Raw genomic sequence first — 27630 nt, 5'->3', positions numbered from 1 at the left:
TTATTCACCGTCGACACTGGATTCAGTGTCCCTGTCTGTGTCTGTGTCGACCGACTAAAGTAAACGGGCGTTTTAAAACCCCTGACGGTGTTTTTGAGACGTCTGGACCGGTACTAATTGTTTGTCGGCCGTCTCATGTCGTCAACCGACCTTGCAGCGTGTTGACATTATCACGTAATTCCCTAAATAAGCCATCCATTCCGGTGTCGACTCCCTAGAGAGTGACATCACCATTACAGGCAATTGCTCCGCCTCCTCACCAACATCGTCCTCCTACATGTCGACACACACGTACCGACACACAGCACACACACAGGGAATGCTCTGATAGAGGACAGGACCCACTAGCCCTTTGGAGAGACAGAGGGAGAGTTTGCCAGCACACACCAAAAACGCTATAATTATATAGGGACAACCTTATATAAGTGTTTTCCCTTATAGCATCTTTTTTATATATTTCTAACGCCAAATTAGTGCCCCCCCTCTCTGTTTTAACCCTGTTTCTGTAGTGCAGTGCAGGGGAGAGCCTGGGAGCCTTCCCTCCAGCCTTTCTGTGAGGGAAAATGGCGCTGTGTGCTGAGGAGATAGGCCCCGCCCCTTTTTCGGCGGCCTCGTCTCCCGCTCTTAACGGATTCTGGCAGGGGTTAAATATCTCCATATAGCCTCCGGAGGCTATATGTGAGGTATTTTTAGCCAAAATAGGTATTCATTTGCCTCCCAGGGCGCCCCCCTCCCAGCGCCCTGCCCCCTCAGTGACTGCCGTGTGAAGTGTGCTGAGAGGAAAATGGCGCACAGCTGCAGTGCTGTGCGCTACCTTTAGAAGACTGAGGAGTCTTCTGCCGCCGATTCTGGACCTCTTCTTACTTCAGCATCTGCAAGGGGGCCGGCGGCAAGGCTCCGGTGACCATCCAGGCTGTACCTGTGATCGTCCCTCTGGAGCTGATGTCCAGTAGCCAAGAAGCCAATCCATCCTGCACGCAGGTGAGTTCACTTCTTCTCCCCTAAGTCCCTCGTTGCAGTGATCCTGTTGCCAGCAGGACTCACTGTAAAATAAAAAACCTAAGCTAAACTTTTCTAAGCAGCTCTTTAGGAGAGCCACCTAGATTGCACCCTTCTCGGCCGGGCACAAAAATCTAACTGGCTTGGAGGAGGGTCATAGGGGGAGGAGCCAGTGCACACCACCTGATCGGAAAGCTTTACTTTTGTGCCCTGTCTCCTGCGGAGCCGCTATTCCCCATGGTCCTTTCAGGAACCCCAGCATCCACTAGGACGATAGAGAAACAACTGTGCAGTCACATATGTAACACACCTACTACAGTAATACACCGTACTTGTGTGTCTTCAACAACTACAGCACAAAAGTCACAACATCAACCACACACCGGTGGCATAGTCTCGTGATTTATGGGTTGAAGTTCCTACTAAGGAGCAGCCGTGAAACCCGCTCTGCGTCGCACACCCTGCCACACATACCTGCGTTTCTGTAGCGGCGTGTATACCGGGTAACTATGGCAACCCCCGACGCACACAACGCACAGAGCTCCCGCCCATTCCCATGTGTGCGATATGATGTCAGTCAGTGTCCAGTTACACACAGGCTAACGCTGCAGCTGCTGCTCCGGCGTGATGAGAGCAGAGCGCTGATTGGCTGGTAGGATGCTCAGAAATATTTTTTTTTCTAGATAAGTTTATGGTACTGTAAAGGGACAGCAGCCCCCACGCAGCACGCTGGGCTCCCGGGCTGCCCACTTCTCTTACTAGTACTACTGCACTCAAGTGATGAGCTGTGTCTTATAGTCATTCAGTGTTTATTTTTAATTTCTCTTACGTCCTAGAGGATGCTGGGGACTCCAAAAGGACCATGGGGTATAGACGGGATCCGCAGGAGACATGGGCACACTAAAAAGACTTACTGGGCGTGAACTGGCTCCTCCCAGTGGCGTAACTACTGCCCCCGCAGCCCTCGCGGTGGCTTGGGGGCGAGGGGCTGCAGGGGCCCCGCCACTGCTTTAGCGCAGATTGACATGCGGACGAGCGTCCGCATGTCAATCTGCTCTCACTAACCCTCCGCTGCTGTAAGGAGGGACGCGGAGGGCACAGCGCGCGCCTCTCCTGTGTCCCTCCTGGGTCTCCGGCGGGTCTAATAAAGGAAGTACCATTCATGAGCTCTGATTGGCTCACCAACCGGCACTTCCTTTAACAGACCCGCCGGAGACCCAGGAGGGACACAGGAGAGGCGCGCGCTGCGCCCTCCGTGTCCCTTCAGCACAAAACAGCGGGGGAGCCGGGGGAGGGGAGGAGCACTGGGGGAGGTGGCTTATGTGGCACTGAGGGGGCATATGTGGCACTGGGGGGGGTAAATGTGTACCTGGCACATGGGGGGGGGGGCTATATTTGGCACTGGGGCATGTGAGTACTTGGCACTGTGGGGGAGTATCTGGCACTGGGGGCATATGTGGCACTGGGTGGGGTATATGTGTACCTGGCACATGGGGGAGGGGGACTATATTTGGCACTGGGGGCATGTGAGTACTTGGCACTGTGGGGGAATATCTGGCACTGGGGGCATATGTGGCACTGGGGGGTATATGTGTACCTGGCACATGGGTGGGGGCTATATTTGGCACTGGGGGCATGTGCGTACCTGGCACTGTGGGAGAATATCTGGCACTGGGAGCATAGCCCTAGCAACAAGCACTACCCCCTAGCAACGAGCATGACACCCAGTGCATGAAACCCCTGGCAACGAGCATGACACCCAGTGCATGAAACTCCTGGCAACGAGCATGACACCCTGAGCATGAAAACCCCTGGCACCGTGCATGGAACCAAGAGCATGAAACCCCTGGCAACGAGTAGGTAATTTACAAGTAATTAGAAGCCTTACTGTAGTACTTAATGTGTAATGGGCATTACGGTGTGGCATAATGTATCACAGACATTGCGGTTTGTGTCATAATGTGTCACAGGCATTACGGTGTGTGGCATACTATATCACGGGCATTGTGGTATGTGGTATAATGTCTCAGGGGCATTGCAGTGTGGCATAATGTATAACAGGCATTGGGGTGTGTGGCATAGGGTATAACGGGCATTGCGGTATGTGTCACAGGCATTACGGTGTATGGTATACTATATCACGGGCATTGTGATATGTGGTATGTCTCAGAGTCATTGCAGTGTGTGGCATAATGTATCACGGACATTGCGGTCTGTGTCATAATGTGTCAGGCATTACGGTGTGTTGTATACTATATCACGGGCATTGTGGTATGTGGTATAATGTCTCAGGGTCATTGCGGTGTGTGTCATAATGTGTCACAAACATTGTATATGCTATAATGTATCATGGGCATTGCAGTGTGTAGCATAATGTATAACGGGCATAGCGATTCCTGTCATAATGTGTCACAGGCATTACGGTGTGTGGCATAATGTGTCGGGGGCATTATGGTGTGTGCATATTGTGTGTGGCATAATGTCTAAGGACCATTGCAGTATGTGGCATAATGTATACCGGGCATTACTATAAGGAGGAAAAATACAAATAATGTAATTGGCATGAATCAGGATTATTTTTCTTTCCTGTGGTGGCTAACGTCTGGGCGTGCAGGTTGCAAAACTGGGGTATAAGGTAGTCCTTTTCCTGCAATGCCACGCCCCTTTATGCGAAGCCACGCCCATTCAACGAAGCCACACACCCTTTTTTGCGGCACGCGCGCCTTCGGCGCACGCATGTTTGTCCCCTTACTACACTCAATTATGGGGGATGGGAGGGGGGGGGGCGCCGAAGAATTTTTTGGCTTGGGGGAGAATAATTTCTAGTTACGCCACTGGCTCCTCCCTCTATGCCCCTCCCCCAGACCTCATTTAGACTCTGTGCCCAGGAGTGACTGGACACACACTAGGGGAGCTCTCCTGAGTTTCTCTGGAAAAGACTTATGTTAGGCTTTTTTATTTTCAGGGAGACCTGCTGGCTAGAGGCTCCCTGCATCGTGGGACTGAGGGGAGAGAAGTCAGACCTACTTCTTCTTAGTTAAGGGCTCTGCTTCTTAGGCTACTGGACACCATTAGCTCCAGAGGGTTCGATCACTTGGTTCGCCTAGCTGCTTGTTCCCGGAGCCGCGCCGTGACGCCCATCACAGAAGCCAGAAGAAAGAAGCCGGGTGAGTATTAGAAGAACAGAAGACATCAGACAGCAGAAGACTTCAGTAACGGTACAGTGCAGCGGTAGCGCTGCGCTCCATGCTCCCACACACATCACCAACGGCACTTACAGGGTGCAGGGCTCTGGGGAGGAGCGCCCTGGGCAGCAGTTACTGAGGGTCATATTACCTGGCAGAAGGCATATTCGGTGCCCGGGCACCGTATACAATACCCCCGCCAGTATAAAAATGTCAAATTTGAGCGGGACTACAGCGCGTCGGGAAGGGGCGGGGCTTAGCCGCACAGAACACCAGCGCCATTTTCTCTCTCCACAGCCGCTGCAGAGATGCTGGCCCGGACCTCCAAGCTCCTTCCAAGTAACAAGGGAGCAAAACGGGGGAGGGGTGGGGGGGCACATGTAATTTAGTGCTTTTTATTGTTATATGGCAGCGCTAATCTCATATATTATTGCTTTGTAGTATATGGGCGCTGGGGTGTGAGCTGGCATACTCCCTCTGTGTTTCTCTCTGCAGGCTTCCCTGTGGGTCTGTCCCCTTGTTTTGGCCGGTGTGAGTGTGGGTGTGTCGGTACTACGCGTCGACATGTCTGAGGCTGAGGGTTCCCCCCCCGGAGGAAGTTACTGGGGGCGCAGAAAAGGATTTGGGAATGACTCTGTCGGCACAGCCAACTGCTGATTGGGTGAATATGTTGAGTACACTGAATGCAAATGTGGCTTTGTTGTCTAAGAGGCTGGATGAATCTTATTCTCAAACACAAACATGGAGGAAATCCATGGAGGACGCTTTGTCTCAGGTACAGACCCTCTCGGGGTAACAGAAATGTTCATTTACCCAGATGGTAGATACAGATACCGACACGGACTCTGATTCCGATGTTGATTTCAATGAGGCTACTTACACCCAAGGGTAGTTAGGAGTATTCAGTACATGATTGTGGCTATTAAAGATGTTTTACATATCTCTGAGGAACCTGCTGTTCCAGACACAAGGGTTTGCTTATTTAAAGGGAAAAAGCCTGAGGTGAAGTTTCCCCCCTCTCATGAAATGAACGCTCTTTGTGAAAAGGCTTGGGAGTCGCCGGACAAGAGGTGACAGATTCCCAAGAGAATTTTTATGGCATATCCTTTCCCCTCTGATAACAGGGAGAAATGGGAGTCGTCTCCCAATGTCGACAAGGCTCTATCCCAATTGTCCAAGAAGGTGGCGCTTCCGTCTCCTGACACGGCTGCTCTCAAGGATCCGGTGGATCGCAAGCTGGAGACGACATTGAAGGCCATTTTCGTTAATACTGGTGCATTGCTCAGACCTGCTGTGGCGTTGGTATGGGTGAGTAGTGCTATTGCTAAGTGGGCTGATAATTTGGCTTCTGATATGGATACCCTTGATAAGGATAACATTCTTTTGACTCTTGGTTATATCAAGGACGCTGCAGATTACCTAAAGGAAGCGGCGAGGGATGTTGGCCTCTTGGGATCAAGAGCCAATGCCATGGCGGTCTCTGCCACGAGGGCGCTGTGGACTCATCAATGGAATGCTGATGCCGACTTCAAGAAAAATATGGAAGCTCTCCCCTTTAAAGGTAGTGTCTTGTTTGGTGACGGCCTTGCTGACCTGGTGTCTACCGCTACTGCGGGTAAGTCATCTTTTCTTCCTTATGTTCCCACACAACAGAAAAAGGTGCCCCATCAGCAGATGCAGTCCTTTCGGCCTAATAAATACAAAAGAGCTAAGGGTTCGTCCTTCCTCGCTTCAAACGGTAGAGGAAGGGGAAAGAGGTCGCCTGCAGTGTCAGGCGCCCAGGACCAAAAGTCCTCCTCCGCCTCTACCAAGTCCGCCGCATGACGCTGGGGCTCCCCTGCGGGAGTCCGTGCCGATGGGGGTCTGTCTCCGATTCTTCAGTCAGGTCTGGTTTCAATCGGCCCTGGATCCTTGGGTTTTAGACATAGTGTCACAAGGGTACAAACTGGAGTAGTAGTAAATGCTGCGATACAAAAGCTGTGTCAGCAGAGGGTCGTTGTGCCGGTTCCCCCGTCCCAACGGGGGGAAGGGTTCTATTCGAGCCTCTTTGTTTTGCCGAAGTCGGACGGCTCGGCAGACCGATTCTGAACCTAAAATCCCTCAATCCATACTTGAAAACTTTCAAGTTCAAGATGGAATCTCTTCGAGCTGTGATCTCCAGCTTAGAAGGGGGGGGATTTTATGGCGTCAGTCGACCATAAGGGATGCCTACTTACACGTCCTGATATATCCTCCTCATAAGGCCTTCCTGAGATTTGCGGTACAGGATTGTCATTACCAATTTCAGACGTTGCCGTTTGGGCTTTCCACGGCCCCGAGGGTTTTCACCAAGGTTATGGCGGAAATGATGGTACTCCTTCGCAAGCAAGGGGTCACAATTATCCCGTACTTGGATGATCTCCTGATAAAGGCGAGATCAAGAGAACAAAAAATTGGGACAAACCAACCTAGATTGGAAAGGGCGCTGTAAGCGTAATTCCAATTTTGAGTGTGTAGCTGCTGCCTGAATAGGTCAGTCACACCTATATAATAGATACAAACAGAAAAACAGCAACAATAAGGCAGCGCTTGCAGAGATGAATTGTCTAATTATCAATATAATATATTATGCTTAAAACTGTCAATAAAACAATTAAAAATGAATTTACACTGCAGTAGATAGCCTCTAATCACCATGTATACAGCACATATGCTTGTTCCGAATTTTCCATAAGACCCTAAATGCTCAGAACCAAGTTTATCCTGGGGCTATAGCATAGTCCCTGGACCGGAGATGTGTATTCCAACGCTGGAGGATTAGCAGTTCCAATATTGAATCATTAAATAGGAAAGTCCTCACCAGTTGTGCGTATTGTAAACAGAGTCCAGTCCTTGGTTGCGGATGTGGTTCAATGCTGGCAGTTTTGTAGGGTCCACGGTGGTCCAAGCAAGGGTGATTAGGTTGTAGATAGGTGAAGAAGAGGCTCACACCTGACGCGTTTCACAGCTGCTGCTGCTTATCATAAGACGAACAAGGGTTCAGGCTATACTCGTAACTCCAGATTGGCCTCGGAGGGCCTGGTATACGGATCTTCAGGAATTACTAGTGGAAGATCCCTGGCCACTTCCTCTAAGAGAAGACCTGTTACTGCAGGGGTCCTGCGTGTTCCTGGACTTACCGCGGCTGCGTTTGACGGCGTGGAAGTTGAACGCCAGATCCTAGCCTGGAAGGGTATTTCCGGGGAGGTCATCCCCACTCTCCTTAAGGCTAGGAAGGAGGTCCCGGCGAAACATTATCACCGTATTTGGAGAAGGTATGTGTCGTGGTGTGAAACCAAAGCAGCTCCTGCGGAGGAGTTTCACTTGGGTCGTTTCCTCCATTTTTTACAGGCAGGCGTGGATGCAGGCCTGAAATTGGGTTCCATCAAAGGGCAGATTTCGGCTTTATCTATCTTCTTTCAAAAAGAATTGTCCGTCCTTCCTGAGGTTCATACTTTCGTGAAGGGAGTGCTGCATATCCATCCTCCATTTGTGCCACCTGTGGCACCGTGGGATCTTGAAGTGGTGTTGCAGTTTCTTATGTCTCACTGGTTTGAACCTTTGCGTAAGGTTGAGTTAAAGTTTCTCACTTGGAAAGTGGTCATGCTTTTGGCTTTGGCGTCTGCCAGACGAGTGTCTTAATTGGCTGCTTTGTCTCACAAGAGCCCATATTTGATTTTTCATGTGGATAGAGCGGAATTGAGGACTCGTCAACAATTTCTGCCGAGGGTGGTTTCTTCGTTTCACATAAATCAACCTATTGTGGTACCTGTGGCTACGGATGCTGTGGCAGTACCAAAATCTCTTGATGTTGTAAGAGCTTTGAAAATTTATGTCGCCAGAACGGCTCTTACTAGAAAAACAGAGGCTCTGTTTGTCCTGTATGCTTCCAACAAGATTGGAAATCCTGCTTCTAAGCAGACTATTGCACGCTGGATTTGTAATACGATTCAGCACGCTCATTCTTCGGTTGGGCTACCGTTGCCGAAGTCAGTAAAGGCCCATTCTACCAGGAAGGTGGGCTCATCTTGGGCGGCTGCCCGAGGGGTCTCGGCACTTCAACTTTGCCGAGCAGCTACGTGGTCGGGTTCAAACACTTTTGCTAAGTTCTACAAGTTTGATACCCTGGCTGATGAGGACCTCATGTTTGCTCAATTGGTGCTGCAGAGTCGTCCGCATTCTCCCGCCCGGTCTGGAGCTTTGGTATAGACCCCATGGTCCTTTTGGAGTCCCCAGCATCCTCTAGGACGTAAGAAAGTAGGATTTTAATACCTACCGGTAAATCCTTTTCTCCTAGTCCGTAGAGGATGCTGGGCGCCCATCCCAGTGCGGACTGTTCCTTGCAGTTGTATTGATACTGGTTATTTTCGGTTACACGAGGTTTGTGTATCAGTTGTATTCAGCTTGTTGCTGTTGTTAGTTCATACTGTTATCTGGTTTCCTGCTGCTCCAGTTGTACGGTATTTTTGTGGTGTGGGCTGGTATGTTTCTCGCCCTTAGTTTAACAAAAATCCTTTCCTCAAAATGTCCGTCTCTCCTGGGAACAGTTCCTATAACTGAGGTCTGGGGGAGGGGCATAGAGGGAGGAGCCAGTTCACACCCAGTAAAAGTCTTTTTAGTGTGCCCATGTCTCCTGCGGATCCCGTCTATACCCCATGGTCCTTTTGGAGTCCCCAGCATCCTCTACGGACTAGGAGAAAAGGATTTACCGGTATGTATTAAAATCCTTTTTTTTTTTTTCTTTAATATCAAATTATGGCAATATGTGTACACAGTCAGTGGTGTAGCGTAGGGATGACCACCAACATACGTTCCTTTTAAAAGATAGTCGCAGGAAAATTATTGTCTGCCAACAGGGGCGGATTGGGAACAAAAAGCGGCCCTGGAAAAATTTGTACTAGTGGCCCCACTTGGGCAGCACCAGAGGTGTAAGGTCTAGCCATGGGCCATGGCAGCAGCACACTCCCCCCAAGACTTTCCAGATAGTGGGGATGTCCAGCATTAAGGGGAAGTTAAAAGGAAATAAAATTAAATGTTATGAGCATATTATATGATACACCTTTAGAATTTAGGAAACTACAGTTGTGCTCATAAGTTTACATACCCTAGCAGAATTTGTGATTTTCTGGCCATTTGTCAGAGAATATGAATGATAACTCACAAACTTTTCTTTCACTCATGGTTAGTGGTTGGGTGAAGCCATTTATTGTCAAACAACTGTGTTTACTCTTTTTAAATCATAATGACAACAGAAACTACCCAAATGACCCTGATCAAAAGTTTAGATACCCCAGTTCTTAATACCGTGTATTGCCCCCTTAAACATCAATGACAGCTTGTAGTCTTTTGTGGTAGTTGTGGATGAGGCTCTTTATTTTCTCAGATGGTAAAGCTGCCCATTCTTCTTGGCAAAAAGCCTCCAGTTCCTGTAAATTCTTGGGCTGTCTTGCATGAACTGCAAGTTTGAGATCTCCCCAGAGTGGCTCAATGATATTGAGGTCAGGAGACTGAGATGGCCACTCCAGAACCTTCACTTTATTCTGCTGTAGCCAATGACAGGTCGACTTGGCCATGTGTTTTGGTCTGGATCATTGTCATGTTGGAACGTCCAAGTACATCCCATGCGCAGCTTCCAGGCTGATGAGTGCAAATTTTCCTCCAGTATTTTCTGATAACATGCTGCATTCATCTTGCCATCAATTTTGACCAAGTGACGTGCTGCGTTGCTGGAAGCCGCCCGCGGTGAAGTCGCTCCCTTCGGGTAAGTCATCAGCCTCCTGCCTGCCCTTCGGTGACTGTCCCGGAGCTCCCCGCCGCTTGAAGGTACTCGGTGGGACTCTGCCCGTGGCGCAGCCCTGAAGTCGGCTTCCTGCCTGTCGGGTCCCCGTTGTCGCTCCCAGGAGGATCTACTGTTACAGCGGTGGTGGAGTTACTATGGCGGCCGTGTGATTAAGCTGGGGCTGGTGTGGCTGCAGAGGTGTCTTGTAGGAAGTGGACATCTGGAATCACCCTGCTGACTGACTTTGCCAAGTGGATTCTTTTGGCTACAAGCTGCGGTGTATTTGATTCGGCTCCCTGCACTATACACCAAACGCATGGACTCCTGGCAGCTAATTTGATCTTGGTACTTTGTCAGTCTCTCCCAACTGCATTCCTGCTGGGTCATCTAATACCTGTGGACACAGCATATGGGACTTGTGTATGCTACTTGCCTACTCATCAAAATATATATAACCTCTGATTGCCCCTGCAGGTACTAACAATGTCTGTCTCTACCCCCTGCTCTCTTAATTAATACTCCTCTGTTTCAGGTCTCCCGACTCTGTTGTTCCCCCCCCCACCACTTGTTTTACCCCAACCCCCCCTTTTTTACCTCCTACCCGCCCCCCTCCTTGGTACCCTTCTCCTGTTACTACCCCTGACACTTCTTTGTTATTTTTTGCCGCCTGCTGATGCCCTCAAGTGAACACTTTCAGTGAAGAGAGATTGCTGCTTTGACTGGGACTAAGTGATTATTTCCTCTGCTCCCTCATCGCTTTGTATTTTAGTAACCGCTCCACCCTTTCTGTGATTGCACAGCACACTATTGCATCTCTATACTGCCTGTATTGATTTATGGTGTTATTGCTACACTACTGAAGGGAATAGAACAAGATAATTATCTATAGCTTATTTGTACGCTATTTCTACCATTTGTAACAAGTGCATATCATTGCTGTTCAGTGTGAATGCAACTGTACTTCTTCCATGGTTTTATAAATATTTGCTCCTATTTTTGCTAGAGAGGTTACCGTACAATATCTAATTAGTTAGGAATCCATTTTGTTTGTCCCCTTTCACGTCTACTGTCTGACTTCACTGAAGATAAATGTTTCTCCATTGCTTGCATATGTACATAACAAACATGCCGATGCTAATGGGTGAATGATTTCCGTCTACTCGGAAATGTATTGAAGCCTTAATTGTTCTCTTAAGAGGGCATCTACCCACATAATCTGACGGATTGTTTTCTGCTTATTCTATATTGAATACTATTTGTTATTTTTCTGCTTGCTGTGGTATCCAATTGATATAGTGTACGGTGGGCCCCTAGGGCATGGAGAGATTTCTAGAGAAGTCGACTCCTGTCGCCGCCTCACCATCTACCGCCATGGTCCGAAACAGATCACAAGCCAACAAAAATACTTCTAACCCCTCCGCGAGTGGTTCAGTCGACTCGGCGGACCAGACCTCGCAGGCCGCCATAGCGGTTGTCCCGGTAGATTCTCTGCCCCTTGCCGATATGGCTAGGGAGATGTCGAACATCATGATGCCCCTCATAGATAAACGTCTAGATGACATGAATACGAAACTGGATGCCACGCTTGCTAAGCTTGACTCTCACTCGTCACGTTTGTTTGCTTTAGAACAGCGTACCAGTGACGTGGAGGATGGTCTCCATGTCGTACAACAACAGGGCGATTCCCATGATACAGTTATACAATCCCTGCAAGACAAAATCGACGATTTAGAGAATAGACACTTTATAGGGGTACCCGAATCCGTACTCAACTCTCAGTTGTTAAACTTCCTGGGAGTGGACCTCCCTGCAGCCCTCGGTATTGTGGGAGAATTTGCTAGCCCGCAGATAGAACAGGCTCATAGGCTGGGCCCTGACAACCGTCCAGTAAGGGGAGGCCCGAGGCCGGTTATAGCTAAATTTCTGGATTATAGGGCGAAGGAGAAAATTCTATTTCATTACCGTAGAATACCCGTTCACCACAGGGTCATGAATGATGGGGAGCCTGTTTGCCTTATTATGGAAAACAATTTTTGGTCTAGTCATAGCAACCCCTTTGCAACGCCTAGATAGCTTTACTGTTATTTTTGATTTACTGTAAAGGTTATTAGTGGCTATCTATTGGCTCTCTTTAGTTAGTTTTGGAGGCGGTTGACCACAAAGTCGGTCTACAGCCTACTGATGGGATGTTTAGAGAATCTCTCGTCCTGTTGTATCAACTTTATATTTACTATAAAATCTCATTTAGTTTTTATAGTCGCCTATGGTCTATTCTGTCAGGATATATTATTATAATTTTTTTTTCTCCTTCTACAATTGCCTGGTTATATGTTATACACTTACTATGGCTTCAATGTGTTTCTGAACTATGAACCTGGTTAGTGTTGCCAATGGATGCGATACTCACTTGTATGCTTAATGAGAAAGAAAAATTAGAAAATTGGTGCTGGAAGTATTGTATATACGGTATTTTGTTTTATTTTTTGGGTTTCTCTCTCTGTCTGTCTCTCCCCCCTCTCTCGTTTTTAGGGAGGCAGGGCTCTCTGTCTGCTTGCTGGGACAGATGGATGAGCAATCTTACTAATGCTATGTATACAATGTCACTGCCAAGACAAGGCATTGGATAAATGTCTACACAACATACTAATATCCCTACATCCTCCTCTATGGGCACTCTGAAAATAGTCTCTTGGAATACGGGGGGTCTAAATTCCCCTATTAAGCGAAAAAGGACTGTTACTCATCTGAAGAAATGTAAAGCTGATGTAGTTTTCCTGCAGGAGACTCATTGGGCAGAGGGTGAGGGATGCGGCTTAAAAGCACAATGGATAGGTGATTGCTTAACGGCAAACTTTCGCAGGAAGGTTAGAGGGGTGGCAGTGCTGTTCAATAGGAATTTAAACTACTCTATTTTGAATTCGATAGTCGATCCTGAGGGACGGTATTTGATTGTAGACGTGGAAATTTGGGGGACTAGATATACTTTGGCTAACCTCTATGCGCCCAATGTTGCTCCTTCTGATTTTTTGAGACATGTGACCAGTATATTGGCACAACGCTCTACCCTCTGATAATAGCTGGTGATTTTAATGCGGTTGAGAACCTGTCGCTTAATAGACATCCTGCTCTAGTTTCTAGGGTACCGGCTAGTTGGACTCAGTTCCAAGCTTTTAAATCCACTATGCGGTTGACTGATGTTTGGAGATTGTTTAACCCCACTGATAAATCCTTTACATTTTACTCAGCTGCCCACAAATCCTGGTCTCACATAGACACCTTTTTTATTTCTGCCCACTTGGTCCGTAAAATTAATAAAACAGATATTCATTCAATATTAATATCTGACCATGCTCCAATCTCAATATCCTTAATAACTTCATGTAAGATGAAACCTACTGGCTCCTGGCGGTTTCCGGCATATTTATATAAATCTGAGAACTTTAGGGAATTTTTGTTAAATCAATGGATGAACTACCAAGATGATAATATTGATTATTGGGATACTCCAACTATTTTCTGGGGGGCGTCCAAGGCCGTTTTACGGGGCCACATTACGGAGTATCTAGCTAGACAAAATAAGGCGACCACTGCGCTATACGAATCTTTGTCACAGGCACTGTCCACATCATTACGAATGTATATTGATGACCCAACACCTCAAAATCGAGAACACTACTTACAATCTAAACAATTATTGGATGCCCACTTGCTTGCCCAAGCGAAAAAAGATCTCTTATTCACAAAGCACAGGTTCTATAGATGGGGAAACAAAGTGAGTAAACTTTTGGCCACTATGTCTAGACCTAGACATAGAAGACATTATATTACATCGATTAACTCCACATCTGATAATAAGGTAATCACGGCTACAGAAGATATAGTAAGGATCTTTGAGGAGCATTATACTGCTCTCTATGCGGATCTCCCATTTGACGAAGTTGCACATTCAGAATACATGCAAGATATTATCCTTCCACCATTAACAACTGATCAAAAAGAGATTTTGGGAGGGGCAATAACTGTTCCTGAGGTTTTAAATGCCATTCAGAAACTGAAACTAAATAAATCACCAGGGCCCGATGGCTATTCTAATGAATTTTATAAGCTTCTCCAACAGCAGCTTGCCTCTGCGTTAACTGAACTCTTCAATGATCTCTTGTCTAATCATACTCCATTTCCCTATTTCACGCAGACACACACAATTTTGATCCCTAAGCCGAACAGAGATCACCAACTACTTGATTCATATCGACCTATTAGTCTACTTAATACAGATGCTAAACTTTTTGCTAAGATCCTTGCGGATCGGCTTCAGTGTATCTTACCTGACATACTACCTCCTCATCAATTGGGTTTTGTCAAAGGGCGCCAGTCCATTAAAGAAATCAGAGCGGCCATAGCAGCAGTTGCCGAGTCCTCGCACTCCCACCCACATCATAATACTCTGTTGAGTCTTGATACCTCGCGGGCCTTCGATACGGTGCTCTGGCCTCACTTGTTTGCAGTCCTTCGGATGAGAGGATTCAACCCTTTTTTTATTAATTTTGTCAGGTACTTATATACTTCTCCCAAAACTAATATTGTTATTAATGGATTCGTAAGTGCCCCCATTGAGATGCATAGGGGAACTAGACAGGGATTACCGCTGTCCCCCCTACTTTTTAATATAGCCATCGACCCCTTATTCGCAAATTGGAAGCGGATAGGGTATTTCAGGGTATTTGCATTGGTACTAGGTCCATCAAATTAACGGCATTCGCCGATGACATTTTACTGTACATCGCCAACCCTGAAGACTCTTTAACACATATTTTTGAGATGCTAGACATATTTGGGGAAATTTCTGGATTTATGGTAAACAAGGCTAAATCTACCGCATCATATCTTGGCCCCCGTCATGCTTTCCCACGTGCTCTTGCGCAGATGGAATTGCCGTGGGCTAGGGATGATTTCACTTACTTGGGAATACAAATACCTTGTCGTCTGGCAAATTTATATTTATTAAATTATAAACCGGCCTTCAAGACAGTTTCGGATGAGTTAGATAGTCGGAAAGACTTACCTTTATCTTATTTAGGTAGGGCTTCTCTAATTAAAATGGTCACCTTCCCTAGAATTATGTATTTAATTCAGGCCCTTCCCCTATTTATTACTATAAAAGATATACAGACTCTGAACAGGCTTTTTAGACAATTTATTTGGAAAAAGAAAAGGCACAAAATAAGCTTATTAAAATTACAACAAGATATGTTAAATGGAGGGATAGGATTTCCAGATATACAATTGTATAATAGGGCCGCAATGTTCCGATACCTTTCCGTCTGGACACATGATAGTGAAATTTATGCTAACACCTCTTTAGAACGAGGCTTCCTGGAGAATGGCGATTTACTTTCGTTTCTCCACCTCCAAGATCACGAGATTTCAGATCAGATAAAGGACAATCCCCTGCTATAGAACACGAGAAAAATTTGGTATATTGCTAGACACCTAGCGGGTATTCAGTCACATGTCTCCTTGTTTTTGCCTTTACTTAACAATCCAAATTTTCAACAGGGTAGAGCTTCATATCCATTCAATATTTGGCGCATGGGGGGTGTACAAACTATAGCCTGTCTGATAGACAGAGCTAATCGTAGAGCATTAACTTTCGATGAGGCACAGGAGAAATATGCTTAATTCGAGGGTTACCCTCTGGCCTTCCTGCAAATGAAACATTATATTGATCAGGTAATCCGATCCCTTTCAGCGAAAGACTGGAATAACCAGATTGATTCTTTGTTATCTGATCCACCAACCACGAAAAAGGCTATTTCATTTTACTATAGATGTTTTAAGAAAGATTTGAGCCATGAGTCTACTGAAAGTGGTATGGTTCAGTGGCTTCAGAGGTTTCCTGAACTTACTGTTCGGGATCTACTGAAAGCCTTTGAGATCTCCTGCAGGTATCTTACCTCCACCATATATAGGGAGATGTTCCTAAACCTCCTACATAGAGCTTACTTATCTCCTCATCGATGCTTTTTGATGGGCAGATCTACTTCCCACTACTGTTATAGATGTGGAATGGACCAGGCAGACCTATTTCACTGTCTATGGTCATGCCCTATAGTTCGTGGATATTGGCTTCAAATTAAGAGATATGCTGAATCCTACTTAGTCAACTATGTACCCTTCACTGCGGCTTGGGCGGTATTTGGTATAATTCCTTCCAGAACAAAGGTTACTACAGGCTGTAAACGCTTAATGATAGCTATCAGCGCTGCAGCAAAAAAAACAATCCTTCATGAGTGGATTTCTACTGCCTCGCCATCTATGTCACTTTTTAAATCAAAAATCTTTAATCTATTCCGAATGGACTGGGTGGAGGTCTCCTTGGAAAAGGAGAAAAAAGTGGGAACGTTTTTTGATATGTGGGAAACATATATCGCTACACTGTCCGTAGAATGAGAGGTCAAATATATTCTAGTTTAAAACATACTACTTGGTATCTACAACGTCTTGTAGATAATGACCCACCTATAATTCTAAACACGCCCTCCTTCTAAGTGAAGGTCGATTGATTTGATGGGGGAGGAGGGGAGGCGGGGAGAGACTACCCATATTTTCCTTTTTGTTTTTAATTCTTTACGATATTGTATCTATTGTATTACTATGTTTCTGACTCAGTATACTTGTATATTTGACAGCTACACATGTACAAGACTAGTGATATTGCTCACTTTTTGAATTTATTTCTTCTTACTTTTGAATACAATATCTGTATTTTCCCTTTGGATACTGAATGTTACTTTTGTACAATGCTTCAATAAAAAGTGATTTAAAAAAAAAAAAAAGAGTAAACACAGTTGTTTGACAATAAATGGCTTCACCCAACCACTAACCTTAAGTGAAAGAAAAGTTTGTGAGTTATCATTCATATTCTTTGACAAATGGCCAGAAAATCACAAATTCTGCTAGGGTATGTAAACTTATGAGCACAACTATATATAATTCTTTAGAAAGATATATTTTCTTGCTTATTACACCAACCGAATCCCAATCACTATTCACTCAATCTTATATGTCAGCCAAGCAGACAGACAGAGCATACACTAGATCATCTGCAATCACAGGCTAAGTGGCAAAGTAATTTTAATATATGCAAATTGTTTGGCATCTTATTCATATGTCTATAAATAGGACCACATGTCCTCAAACAAAACAGGCCCCACAGGTGCTCCGGCCCAACTCTTCCCTGTAGACCCTATGGCCAATCCGCCTCTGTCTGCCACCACAGTAGGGGACTACTGTTTGCCAATCCCAGTAGGTGACTCCTGTCTGCCAGTCCCAGTGGGGGACTCCTGTTTGCCAATCCCAGTAGGTGACTCCTGTCTGCCAGTTCCAGTTGGGGACTCCTGTTTGCCAATCCCAGTAGGTGATTCTTGTCTGCAATTCCCGGTGAGGTCTCTTCAGCCCTTGCTTCTAGTAATGAGGTCCCTCTAGTCCAAGTTGTCAGTACTGTCAAGCCATCACGGATCTCCACCAGTCTATTTTGTTAAACGAATCTAGTACCATTGGAGGAGAGTCGGAGCACCAACGTACAGAAATAAACTATTTTGCAGCATTATTCAAATGGCACCATAAGGACTTCTTATATTTCGAGATGGGTCTGAATGAAAAATGAAACAGCCAAAACAGAGGATCCTTAGGTACGGGTTCACCCAGAATTTTAGCAGAGAGGGTGAGGACTACTTTCCAAAAGGGTTGGAGTATAGGGAACTGCCGCCATATATAAAGTGGGTTTCCTGGCCCATTTGAACAACATCAGGAAATATTAGGTATGCCGATCCCCATCTTAGAATGTGGACATCTATACCAATGGGATAGCTTGACAGCTTATATGGGTCTCTACAACACAAACACTTGGGGAAGCAGGCATGAGCTAAACGGACAATCTTTTCCCCATATTTTTGCTTAATTCCTCACCAAACTCACGGTTCCAGACTTTAGTAAAAGGGGAGGGGAGACTAAGTCTAGTATTCATCAGCAGGAGGTTTTAGATAAAAGAAATGGCATGTGATGGAGCAGCCGAGCTATCACATAATCATTCAAAAGGTGTAGGAGCTAAAAGCTGGGTTCTCAAAGGGTCGCATGATTGGAGGAAGTGACGTACTTGTGTAAATAGCACCAATATTCTCCCGGCAGTAGATTCCACTTATCCCATAGATCAGTGGAGACAATCTTGCCCCCACTCATCAGCTGTCGAACTCGAAAAAGTCCCACATCATGCCCTGATTGAAAGGCCTTGACATCAGTACCAGGAAGGAATCGGTTATTAAATGGAAATTACATCTAGTAGGAAGCTAATGAGATAGAGGGGAACTTCCTGCCAGCTTTCTAGAACGAAAAGGTAGGTCCTATGGTAGGATGGGAGGTGTTAGAGAAGGTGGGGAGCCATGGGGCAATAACAACAGGGACCTGCCTGATTCTCAGTTTGTACCCACTGCTCTATTTAAAAGGCAGGCCAGATAGTATCCCTGAATATTAGGGAGATCTAACACACCATATCTAGATAGGTCACCAAAGACCTGGAATTCATCTAGGAGGTTTGGAAAGGAAATTATGGGGTTCATAATTGTAGCAAATAAATCATCAGCAAAGAGTGGCAGTTTATATTCAGTACTCTGTAGCATGAATCCTGAGATGTCTGGGTTTAATCTGATCAACCTTGTCAGAGCCTCCATATATAATATATAGATCAAGGAGGATATTCCTGTCTAGTGCCATTGTTAATATCAAAGGAAATAGGGAGACATTAATTCTGATTCTAGCTGAGGGGGAATGTTAAAGGGCAAGAACATTTTGAAAGCATACAGGACCCAATCCCAAATATTCCAGCACCCTGGACATAAAACCCCAGTCTATCCCACTGAATGCCTTTTCAGCATCTGTATGCAATAAAATTGCTGGGGCATCTGTAGAGGTAAAGTCTATAATCTTGGAAGTATTGCATTTAGCTTCAAAGCTTGAGACAAGCCCCACTTGATCATTATGTACAGTATAAGAGAAGGTAAGACATGTTTTAATCTTTTTGCCAAAGATTTGAGAAGGAAGATTGGTTTATAGCTGGGACAAAGGGAGGGGTCCTTGCCACCCTTGGCAATAACCGTAATATGGGTCTCCAGGGATTGGCGAGAGAAAGTTGTTTGATCCGAAACAGTATTGTAGGCCTCTAAGAGTAAGGAAGTTAGCTTATCTTTAAAGGCCTTGTAATAAGTAATAGTTAAACCATCTGGGCCAGTACTCTTCACTGAGGAGTAGATTTAATAGCTTCAAGCTGGCAAGATCAGAAAGTATAGAGAACCCAATCCTGGTGTGATAGGCCTTAATGGTGAGTTGTTTCTCAGTGGCATTAGAGTAGGCTGAGGTTGTAGGGCATTTATATACAGTAGTGCGGAATAATAGGTACAAAATGTCTGTGCAATCTTACTAGGGTCTGGGAAGAAATGAACCCTTCTCATCCTTAATGCAGGGGATAAAAGAGAGAGCTCGTTGGGCCCGTAAAGCCCTGGCCAATATTTTACCCAGTGAAAATGGATAACAGGAAAGTACCTTGGCGCCAACAAAGAATCAGCTGCACACAGGCTGGTCTAAAAGGTATCCCCAATACCAAGGATAAAATGGGTAAGGTGAAGTCGGACCAGATGTCGTGCGCTTATAAGATTAATGAAAAAAGGGGTACTTTCCTCACAAGTCTTCTGCTGAATACTTCATATAAATAGGATCCATATGTGGGTGGGGGGGGGGGGGACAGAATTCCAAATATAGTGTAGTATATTCTAAATTTGAAAAATGAGTATATACGGATGATGTCAATGAAAATAGATGGGGGATTACCAGAACTAAGTGCAATACAAGCCACGATATATGCCTTTCAAAAGTATTCCGCAGCTAGGATGGTCGTGTGTCAATCCCCTCACAGGTCCTCTGTCGTCAACCTTTACCACAAACGCTCCCCAGAAACGAAATTCATATAGGGAAAACAGAATTCCAGATATAGTGTAGTAGGTTCAGAGAAAAGTAATTTTAATATATACAAATAAAAATTGCCAATACATAAAAGGTAATAGATGGAGAATTACCACAAATAATAATAAAATCAGCGTTGAATAATGAGTCTAACTGGAAAGAATACAGCTCAAATATCCCCTGATATAAAAAGGTAAAGTTGGAGGTTTACCGGATTTTCAAGAAATATGTGCCTTTGATGTTACGAAGAAGCTGGATCCGGAACCCGTCTCCCAAACTGACACACAGTTCCGTCCGTCCGGTGAAGCTCTTTGCCACACAAGTTTCTCCTGTCATGCAGTGCCGACCGGTTTCGGGATCTCTCCCTTCATCAAGGCTGTATGACAGGAGCTATGCTAAGTCTGGGCTATTTATGCTCTGTATGTAAATCACTTCCGGGGTAAAACAAGGTCACCTTGTATGTAAATCACTTCCAGGTCAACAAGGTCACCGTGTATGTAAATCACTTCCGGGTCAACAAGGTCACCTACAGTATATATTCTTACATCAAGTTTTCCCTCCACAGATTCAAAATTGTTGTGTAGTCTAAACATAGCAGCTTTGCATAATAAAAACTATAAAACACAACCTATCTAAACTCAACTTCGTTTCTGGGGAGCGTTTGTGGTAAAGGTTGACGACAGAGGACCTGTGAGGGGATTGACACACGACCATCCTAGCTGCGGAATACTTTTGAAAGGCATATATCGTGGCTTGTATTGCACTTAGTTCTGGTAATCCCCCATCTATTTTCATTGACATCATCCGTATATACTAATTTTTCAAATTATAGAATATACTACACTATATTTGGAATTCTCTTTTTTTTCCCCCACATATGGATCCTATTTATATGAAGTATTCAGCAGAAGACTTGTGAGGAAAGTACCCCTTTTTTCATTAATCTTATAAGCGCACGACATCTGGTCTTCACCTTACCCAATATTTTACCCAGTTTATTACCGCAACGATAATATCGGCTGCAGCATTTCCTAAAATAAAGTTTAACTTTGTCCAATAACAGTTTAACGATGTTCGCACCATAACTACCTCTACATAAGTATCAGAAGAGAGGGAGGCTTTGTGAGAAGTTTCCAGTACCTGCATTTTCTGTAATAGCACCTCTATCTGTCCCATCCATTGCTTCTTTAAGTAGAAACACAATTGAATGCATTTTCCACTTATCGTGAATTAATGAGCCTCCTTGGTAGTTAAACTAGAGATATCCTGGGGTTACGTTAAAATCTATGTACATAGCTATCGCTTCTTCTACTTGTGCTTTGCAATATGGGTCATTCAGTATGGATTTGTTTAATCGCCAAGAGAGACATTGAGAGCCATTAAACCCAATGGAAAGGTCAAGAATAGGACCGGTTCTGGAAAGAGTAGTGAGTAAAGTCCCTATCTGAGGAGTGCAGAATTCGCCAAATGCCAGACAACTGATGAGTGTGGAGCAAGCTCCTCAACTTTTTTGATGGAATGCTCTAGATCGATGAGGAATCCTATAAGACATCCATATTGTGATCTAAAGCCCAACTACCAAGATGCCCTGCTTGAATGAATCAATCTTGTCCAAAACCTTCTCCAAAAAGGTTGATTGACCTTGATTTGGGGCATAGATATTTACAGTAGTAAAAAGTTGGAACATTTGATCAGTAGGCATCTCCCCTCCACCAATCTGTGTGCGTCAACATCGAAAACTGGTAGATGTTTGGCGCACAAAATAGTAACTCTCTTGGACCTCAATTGGGAATGTGAATTTAAAATTATTTCTAATAAATATTTAAAATGCCAGCGTTAATATATGTTGTGGACGCAAGGCGCATCTTATTACCATATACGATAAATGTGCGCTGTACGTCGTAAACACTACATCCCTTAAGAGAAAACAAGCACTCGCACACATTGTCTGAGTTCCAATGCTCAGTGATGTGTATAATTGATATTAAAAGGATATGTATACAATATATCACATGTACAGTATATATATGGTTACATGGTTACAATTACACAAGAAGCAGATAGTTACAAACAAATCCATTACAGCTACAACCACAGCCAGCATACATACGTTACCCTGTCCCTCAATGCACAGTTTTCTCCATCTTTGGATCTGCCTCAACAGCAGATTCACAGAACAGCAAAAAACAGCTAACAAAATTTCTTGTGTGTCTGCAATCAGCTATACACTGTGTATATTGGGGGAGTACAGGTCTGGGACTGAGTCTTCTGTTATTGGTCCAGGGGAGGGAACTTTCTCATTCATGATGTGTTATTGGTCAGTTCATATGCAAGCAACGTCCAGCCTTGAAGACGACATCATAGGGGTTGGGCACTGGTTTCCTGTCCATCTGCTTTCCTTGGAATGTTCTTTGTTGTCATTTGAATTGTGGCTTCATATTCATACAGTCAACCATAACTAATTGTTGCAATGTGCTACAATCTAATCACAGCTATCAAACCAACACACTCATTCCCTTGATCATTTTGACACCAAGCATGACATATTTATCTTGTTCCGTTCCATTAATACATATACATGATGTTATACTCCATTATATAATTGAAAACATTATAATATCTAGTGCTTGATATGTTTAATTTATGTGTGGTATGAAATATGTGTTGAATATATCCTTGTGGCTTGTCTGTGTGAATGTGTATGCTACCATATATCGCTGTGCACGCTGCGTGTATTTGCACGCACAGCGACTCATCAGCGTGAAGTTTACATGTGCTGTGTGTAATATTTTTTACTTCGACAGGAATAATTACAGTAATAGGCAATGGGATAAAATGTATTACTAAGAAATGGGGTAGACGAGGTGTGGCGGAAATGTGTTTCCTGAACCAGGACCTGAGCCTTATCGGCATGAAAAGAGTGGAAAGCTTTAACCCTTTTCTCTGGAACATTCAACCCCCTAGCAGTGACAGAAGTTACATAGAGGGTGGCGACGATAGGTAAAGACAGTAAAGAAGCCTAAACAGTTGAGAAAGTAAGAAGAACAGGTAGAAAAAATAGGAGAAGAGAGCAAGCGAAGAAAAAATAAAAGAGTAGTGGGGACCTGAGAGAGGAAAGTAAAGAAAAAGAATATAAAAGAGTAAACAAGACATAGCAATTGAAAAAATGAGAAACCCCAACCAGATGTTAAGGGGATCACCAGAGAGCCCATGTCATGGGAAAAATACAGTGATAGGGGCACACTGGGGGGGTCAGTGACTTCGCCATCCTAAAAAAAAGACACTGAAAATAATAGAATAAAACAACAGTAACAAACAGTGTTATAAGAATACCAACAGAAGCTAGATATGGCTTCTAAATATGTACAAAACAAAGAGCATCTAGAATTAATAAGTAAGAATTAAGGTGCTCATTCAGAGATGGACGCAGATCGCTGTATACACAGCCAGATCTGTGTCCATCTCGTCACATGCTGGGGGCCACCCAGCACAGGTCAAGGCCACCCAGCATGTGTGAGGCTGACCCTTGATGCTTCCGCAATTAGATTGCGGATGCATCGGAACTAAGGTTGACACCTGGCAGTGCATCCTGGTTGTGCTGTCAGGCGGTCGGCCACCATTTTTTTAATCGGAGCGGCTGCATGTGACATCACGCAGCCGCCCCAAAATCGATCCCAGTCCGCCCCCCTTTCAGCCTGCCACCCCAACGCTGTGTAGTTGCACCACGAACACCCGCCGCTGTCATTCACATTGTGGTCGCATCCATAGGTAATGTGACCGCAATTTGTGGGATCACACAGCATGCGCAGTTTGCCTCTATCGGCAAACTGTGCTGCGGGCCACATCAGTTGCTGGGTCTGAATGACCTCCTAAGTACCAAATATTAAACCCTAAAAATAGGAAATCGCTATATCACTAACAATGTATAGGGCAACAATGATAGAAGCGAAGTGGTAAAACTGAACTACAATACTAACATAAATGAATGAATTATGGACAAATCTGAGTGGAAGTAACAAATAACATAAAGGTCCAAAAGGAGAGCCTGACACCTTTCACCATGAGACCTCTAAATGCAGAATCAAAAAGAGAGAAAAACATAGTCATTAAACTATAAAAGTTGCAAACAGTCATAGTTCAAGTGGGGTTGGACGCCTGTAGAGGTTTTTCTCCTCTGGACTTCTTTGTAGGGTGCTGGAACCGCTGTCATCATGCCCTCCTGGGTAAGCTAGAAGAGGCAGCATTCAGGAGAGTGAAAGCTTGCCAATCAGGAAGGGCTATGTTCTCCAAGCTGGCGCAGAGCAGAAGTCAAAGGTCAGCGGGAGTTTGGAGAGTCAGAAACTTGCCAGAGTGGAATACTTGGAGAGAGAATGGGAAAACCCATCTGTACTTGAGATCTTGTTTATACAGTGCCTCCATCAGAGGCTTCAGTAATCTCCGTTGTTGGAGCATGCACCACGAGAGGTCTTGGAAAATCTGCACATGGGCCCCATTGAATTCAGTGGGTTTTGAACATTTCAAAGCTTCCTTCTTCTGCTAGAAGTAATGGAGCCAGCATATAATGTCTTTTGCACAGTCAGTTGTCAGGCCTTTCAGTCAGAGAGCTATATGGGCATGGTCAAACTTAATAGAATCATTAGGGTCCAGTTCCAGATTTTACCCAAAGATTTTAGTGAGGGCGTCAATGAAACCAAATGGAGTGACATCCTCCAGGAGGTGATGGATCTGGATGTTGTTCTGGCGGCTTTTGTTGTTTAAATCTTCTTTGCATGGCCCTCATGTCCAGTGATTTCTAAGAGACTATTTCACAAAGGTGGGTTAACCGGTCATCAACTTTCCCTACTTCTATGGTGATTATGCAAGCACCTAAGTACTTGACATTTGTTGTATAGCAGAAATCTGGATCTGAAGAAACTCCTGTTTACGAGACTCCAGCTTTCATGTCTTGTTTAGAAGGGAACAACTGAACATGAGTCAGGGTTTCCCCAATTTTGCCCCATACTTGAGACATCTGAGCTTGTAAATCTCCGGATGGGGGTGAAATAGCCATGATAGGGGAGGCATGTGATTTTCAAGCATACTTTCTTTGCGAGCCTTTCCTCTCTTCCCATTAGGAAGTATAGGGGGAACCATCAAGGCAAACAGCACAATTAGTTGAGTGGATGACAAGGGTCCGGGACAGATAAAGTATACAGGAAAGCACAGAGACTCCTCAGGAACAAACCACCAGCAGGCAAGCAGGGAGCCAGAAAAGTCTCCTCCAGTGCCCAGGTATATGTGGTTGCATTGGAAGTTTGGTTACACTGCATCACAGCCAGTGATGGCTGCCAAGAGCAGGAGAGCTGGAAATAGCACAGAGCCTTTGGCCATTATAGCTGCAACTTCCGGTCATGGGAGCAAGACGTCCTGATGGTGGGCAGGTCTCCTGGGTGTAGGGAGGCAGCGGCGAGCCCATGAATCACAAGTGGGCAGTACTCCAATCTCCTTGTCACAACTGAGGGCCTGAGCTGACGGGAGGCAGCCTCAGTTGTAGGGGCTGAGATGTACCGGAACCTGGGAGGTTGTATCAGACCCCTGGACATGTAAGTAACATGAATAATAACTGCCCGAAGGCGTGACCACGACAACTCGGATAAAAGTCAATGATGTTTATTATGACAACTCCGCAACACAGCAGCAGTAAAAGAAAACGTAAAAGTCAGCAAAGAATAAATACAGTTCCTGGGTACTACAGGATGGCAGGAGCCACAGGGCACTGGTAGTGTGAGATAGTTCTTATGATCTTCTAGATGGAAAGTCCTTACCAGGCCCGACTGTAGCAATGGAGATAACCCAGGATTGTGCCAGCTGGTGTTCCAGGAAAAGCTGGGTTGCTGAAGATAAAACAGCTGCTGTGGATACTGGCTGGAACCAGACTGTTGTTAGCACGGAGTGGATACTGGCTGGAACCAGTTAAATAATAAATGAACTTGGGAGCGATGAAATATGAACTGAAATGTAGAACTTGAGAGCGGAGAAATAATAATACCGGTGGAGAGTGGTAAAGTGTAGAAAGGACACCGGCCCTTTAAGGGAAGCTGTACTCTGCTGGAAGCTGAGCTGGAAGCAGGTAATGTTGTAGCTGGAAACAGATGAATCCACAATGGATTGGAGAGTCAGGCTACACCGCAGGTGGAATGCTGGTGCGGGTCTCTATGGTGGAAGTCTTGAGACAGGAGCTGGAACCTGGAAGACAATCACAGGAGAGAGACAAACAGGAACTAGGTTTGACAACCAAAGCACTGACGCCTTCCTTGCTCAGGCACAGTGTATTTATACCTGCAGCAAGGAAGGGATTGGCTAGGCAATTATGCAGATTATCAATACTGAGAACAGATTGGTGGAAATGATCAGCTGACAGAATCCAAGATGGCTGCGCCCATGCAGACACTTGGAGGGAAGTTTGGTTTGTAATCCATGTGGTAATGAAAACAGTGATGGCGGCGCCGGCCACCGGAGACAGGAGGCGCCAGGCTGACAGATGCACATCCAACCACGCGGACACAGCGGAGGCCGCGGCTGACGTAATCGCCACTCAGACACTCTGCATGCAGAAGTTCAGGGACGGCGGCGGAGGCCGCGGGAGACGCCATGCCAGGTGTAATATGGCGTTTACTGTGACAGCGTCCCAGAGTGACAGGAGAGGATACAGGAATGTACACATCAGGATAACAGATGGGATCCGGTCCTGGAGCGCTGAGCCAGCCTTAGGAGGCATCTGATGGGTAAGAAATGGCGTCCAGATACCCGGATCGTGACAGCACCCCCCCCCCTTTAGGAGTGGCCCCAGGACACTTCTTTGGCTTTTGAGGAAACTTGGAATGGAATCTCCGGACCAAAGCAGGAGCATGGACATCAGAAGCATTGGTCCATGAACGTTCCTCAGGACCATAACCTTTCCAGTCAATAAGATATTGTAGTTGACCGTAACGGTGACGTGAGTCCAGGATCTTGGCCACTTCATACTCAACGCCTCGTTGAGTTTGGACTTTCGGAGTTGGAGGAAGTGAGGAATGAAACCGATTCAAGATCAGCGGTTTCAACAGGGAAACATGGAATGTCCTGGGTATTTTTAAGAAGGGAGGCAACTGGAGTCTGTAAGCAACAGGATTGATGACTTGTTCAATCTTGAAAGGACCGATATAGCGAGGTGCAAACTTCATACTGGGAACTCTTAACCTCAAATTCTTTGTGGATAACCATACCCGATCACCCACCTTGAGAGCAGGAACTGCTCGACGCTTCTTATCCGCAAACTTCTTGTACCTGAACGATGCCTTGAGCAGAGCTGATCGTACGCTCTTCCAGATATTGGCAAACTGATGCAAGGTGATATCCACTGCGGGGACAGAAGTTGCTGGAAGCGGTTGGAACTCAGGGACTTTAGGGTGGAATCCAAAGTTAGTGAAGAATGGTGTTGAAGCAGATGAAGAATGATACTGGTTGTTATGACAGAACTCGGCCCAGGGAAGTAATTGAACCCAGTCATCTTGAGAGGAGGACACATAGATGCGGAGGAAGGCCTCCAAGTCCTGATTCACCCTCTCGGTTTGACCATTGGTCTGAGGATGGTAAGCCGTGGAAAACTTTAGCTTGACT

The 27630-nt window shown here is 45.3% G+C and overlaps 1 protein-coding gene and 1 long non-coding RNA gene across 4 annotated transcripts in view; one reads left to right on the top strand and one right to left on the bottom strand.

Moving 5' to 3' along the window:
• The window catches only part of TTC29 (tetratricopeptide repeat domain 29), a 562022-nt gene extending 560444 nt beyond the window's left edge, over positions 1-1578 (bottom strand). The window contains exon 1 of one of the 3 annotated variants that reach the window (XM_063920589.1): positions 1474-1578. Coding sequence is in view for 1 of the 3 variants with exons in the window: in XM_063920588.1 (XP_063776658.1) it covers positions 1383-1391 (9 nt within the window). In the remaining 2 variants the exon portion in view is untranslated. The other 2 variants (XM_063920588.1, XM_063920590.1) reach the window with 2 other exon arrangements.
• Positions 1419-27630, top strand: part of LOC134921410 (uncharacterized) — a 127702-nt gene continuing 101490 nt past the window's right edge. Inside the window, exon 1 of the long non-coding RNA XR_010177480.1 lies at positions 1419-1651. This is a non-coding gene — a long non-coding RNA (uncharacterized LOC134921410). The remainder of the gene's footprint in view (positions 1652-27630) is intronic.

This window comes from Pseudophryne corroboree, chromosome 1 (genome assembly GCF_028390025.1).
Source record: "Pseudophryne corroboree isolate aPseCor3 chromosome 1, aPseCor3.hap2, whole genome shotgun sequence".
NCBI lineage: Eukaryota > Metazoa > Chordata > Amphibia > Anura > Myobatrachidae > Pseudophryne > Pseudophryne corroboree.
Note: the sequence above shows the minus strand (reverse complement) of the source record. Positions and strands in the feature narration are given on the sequence as shown.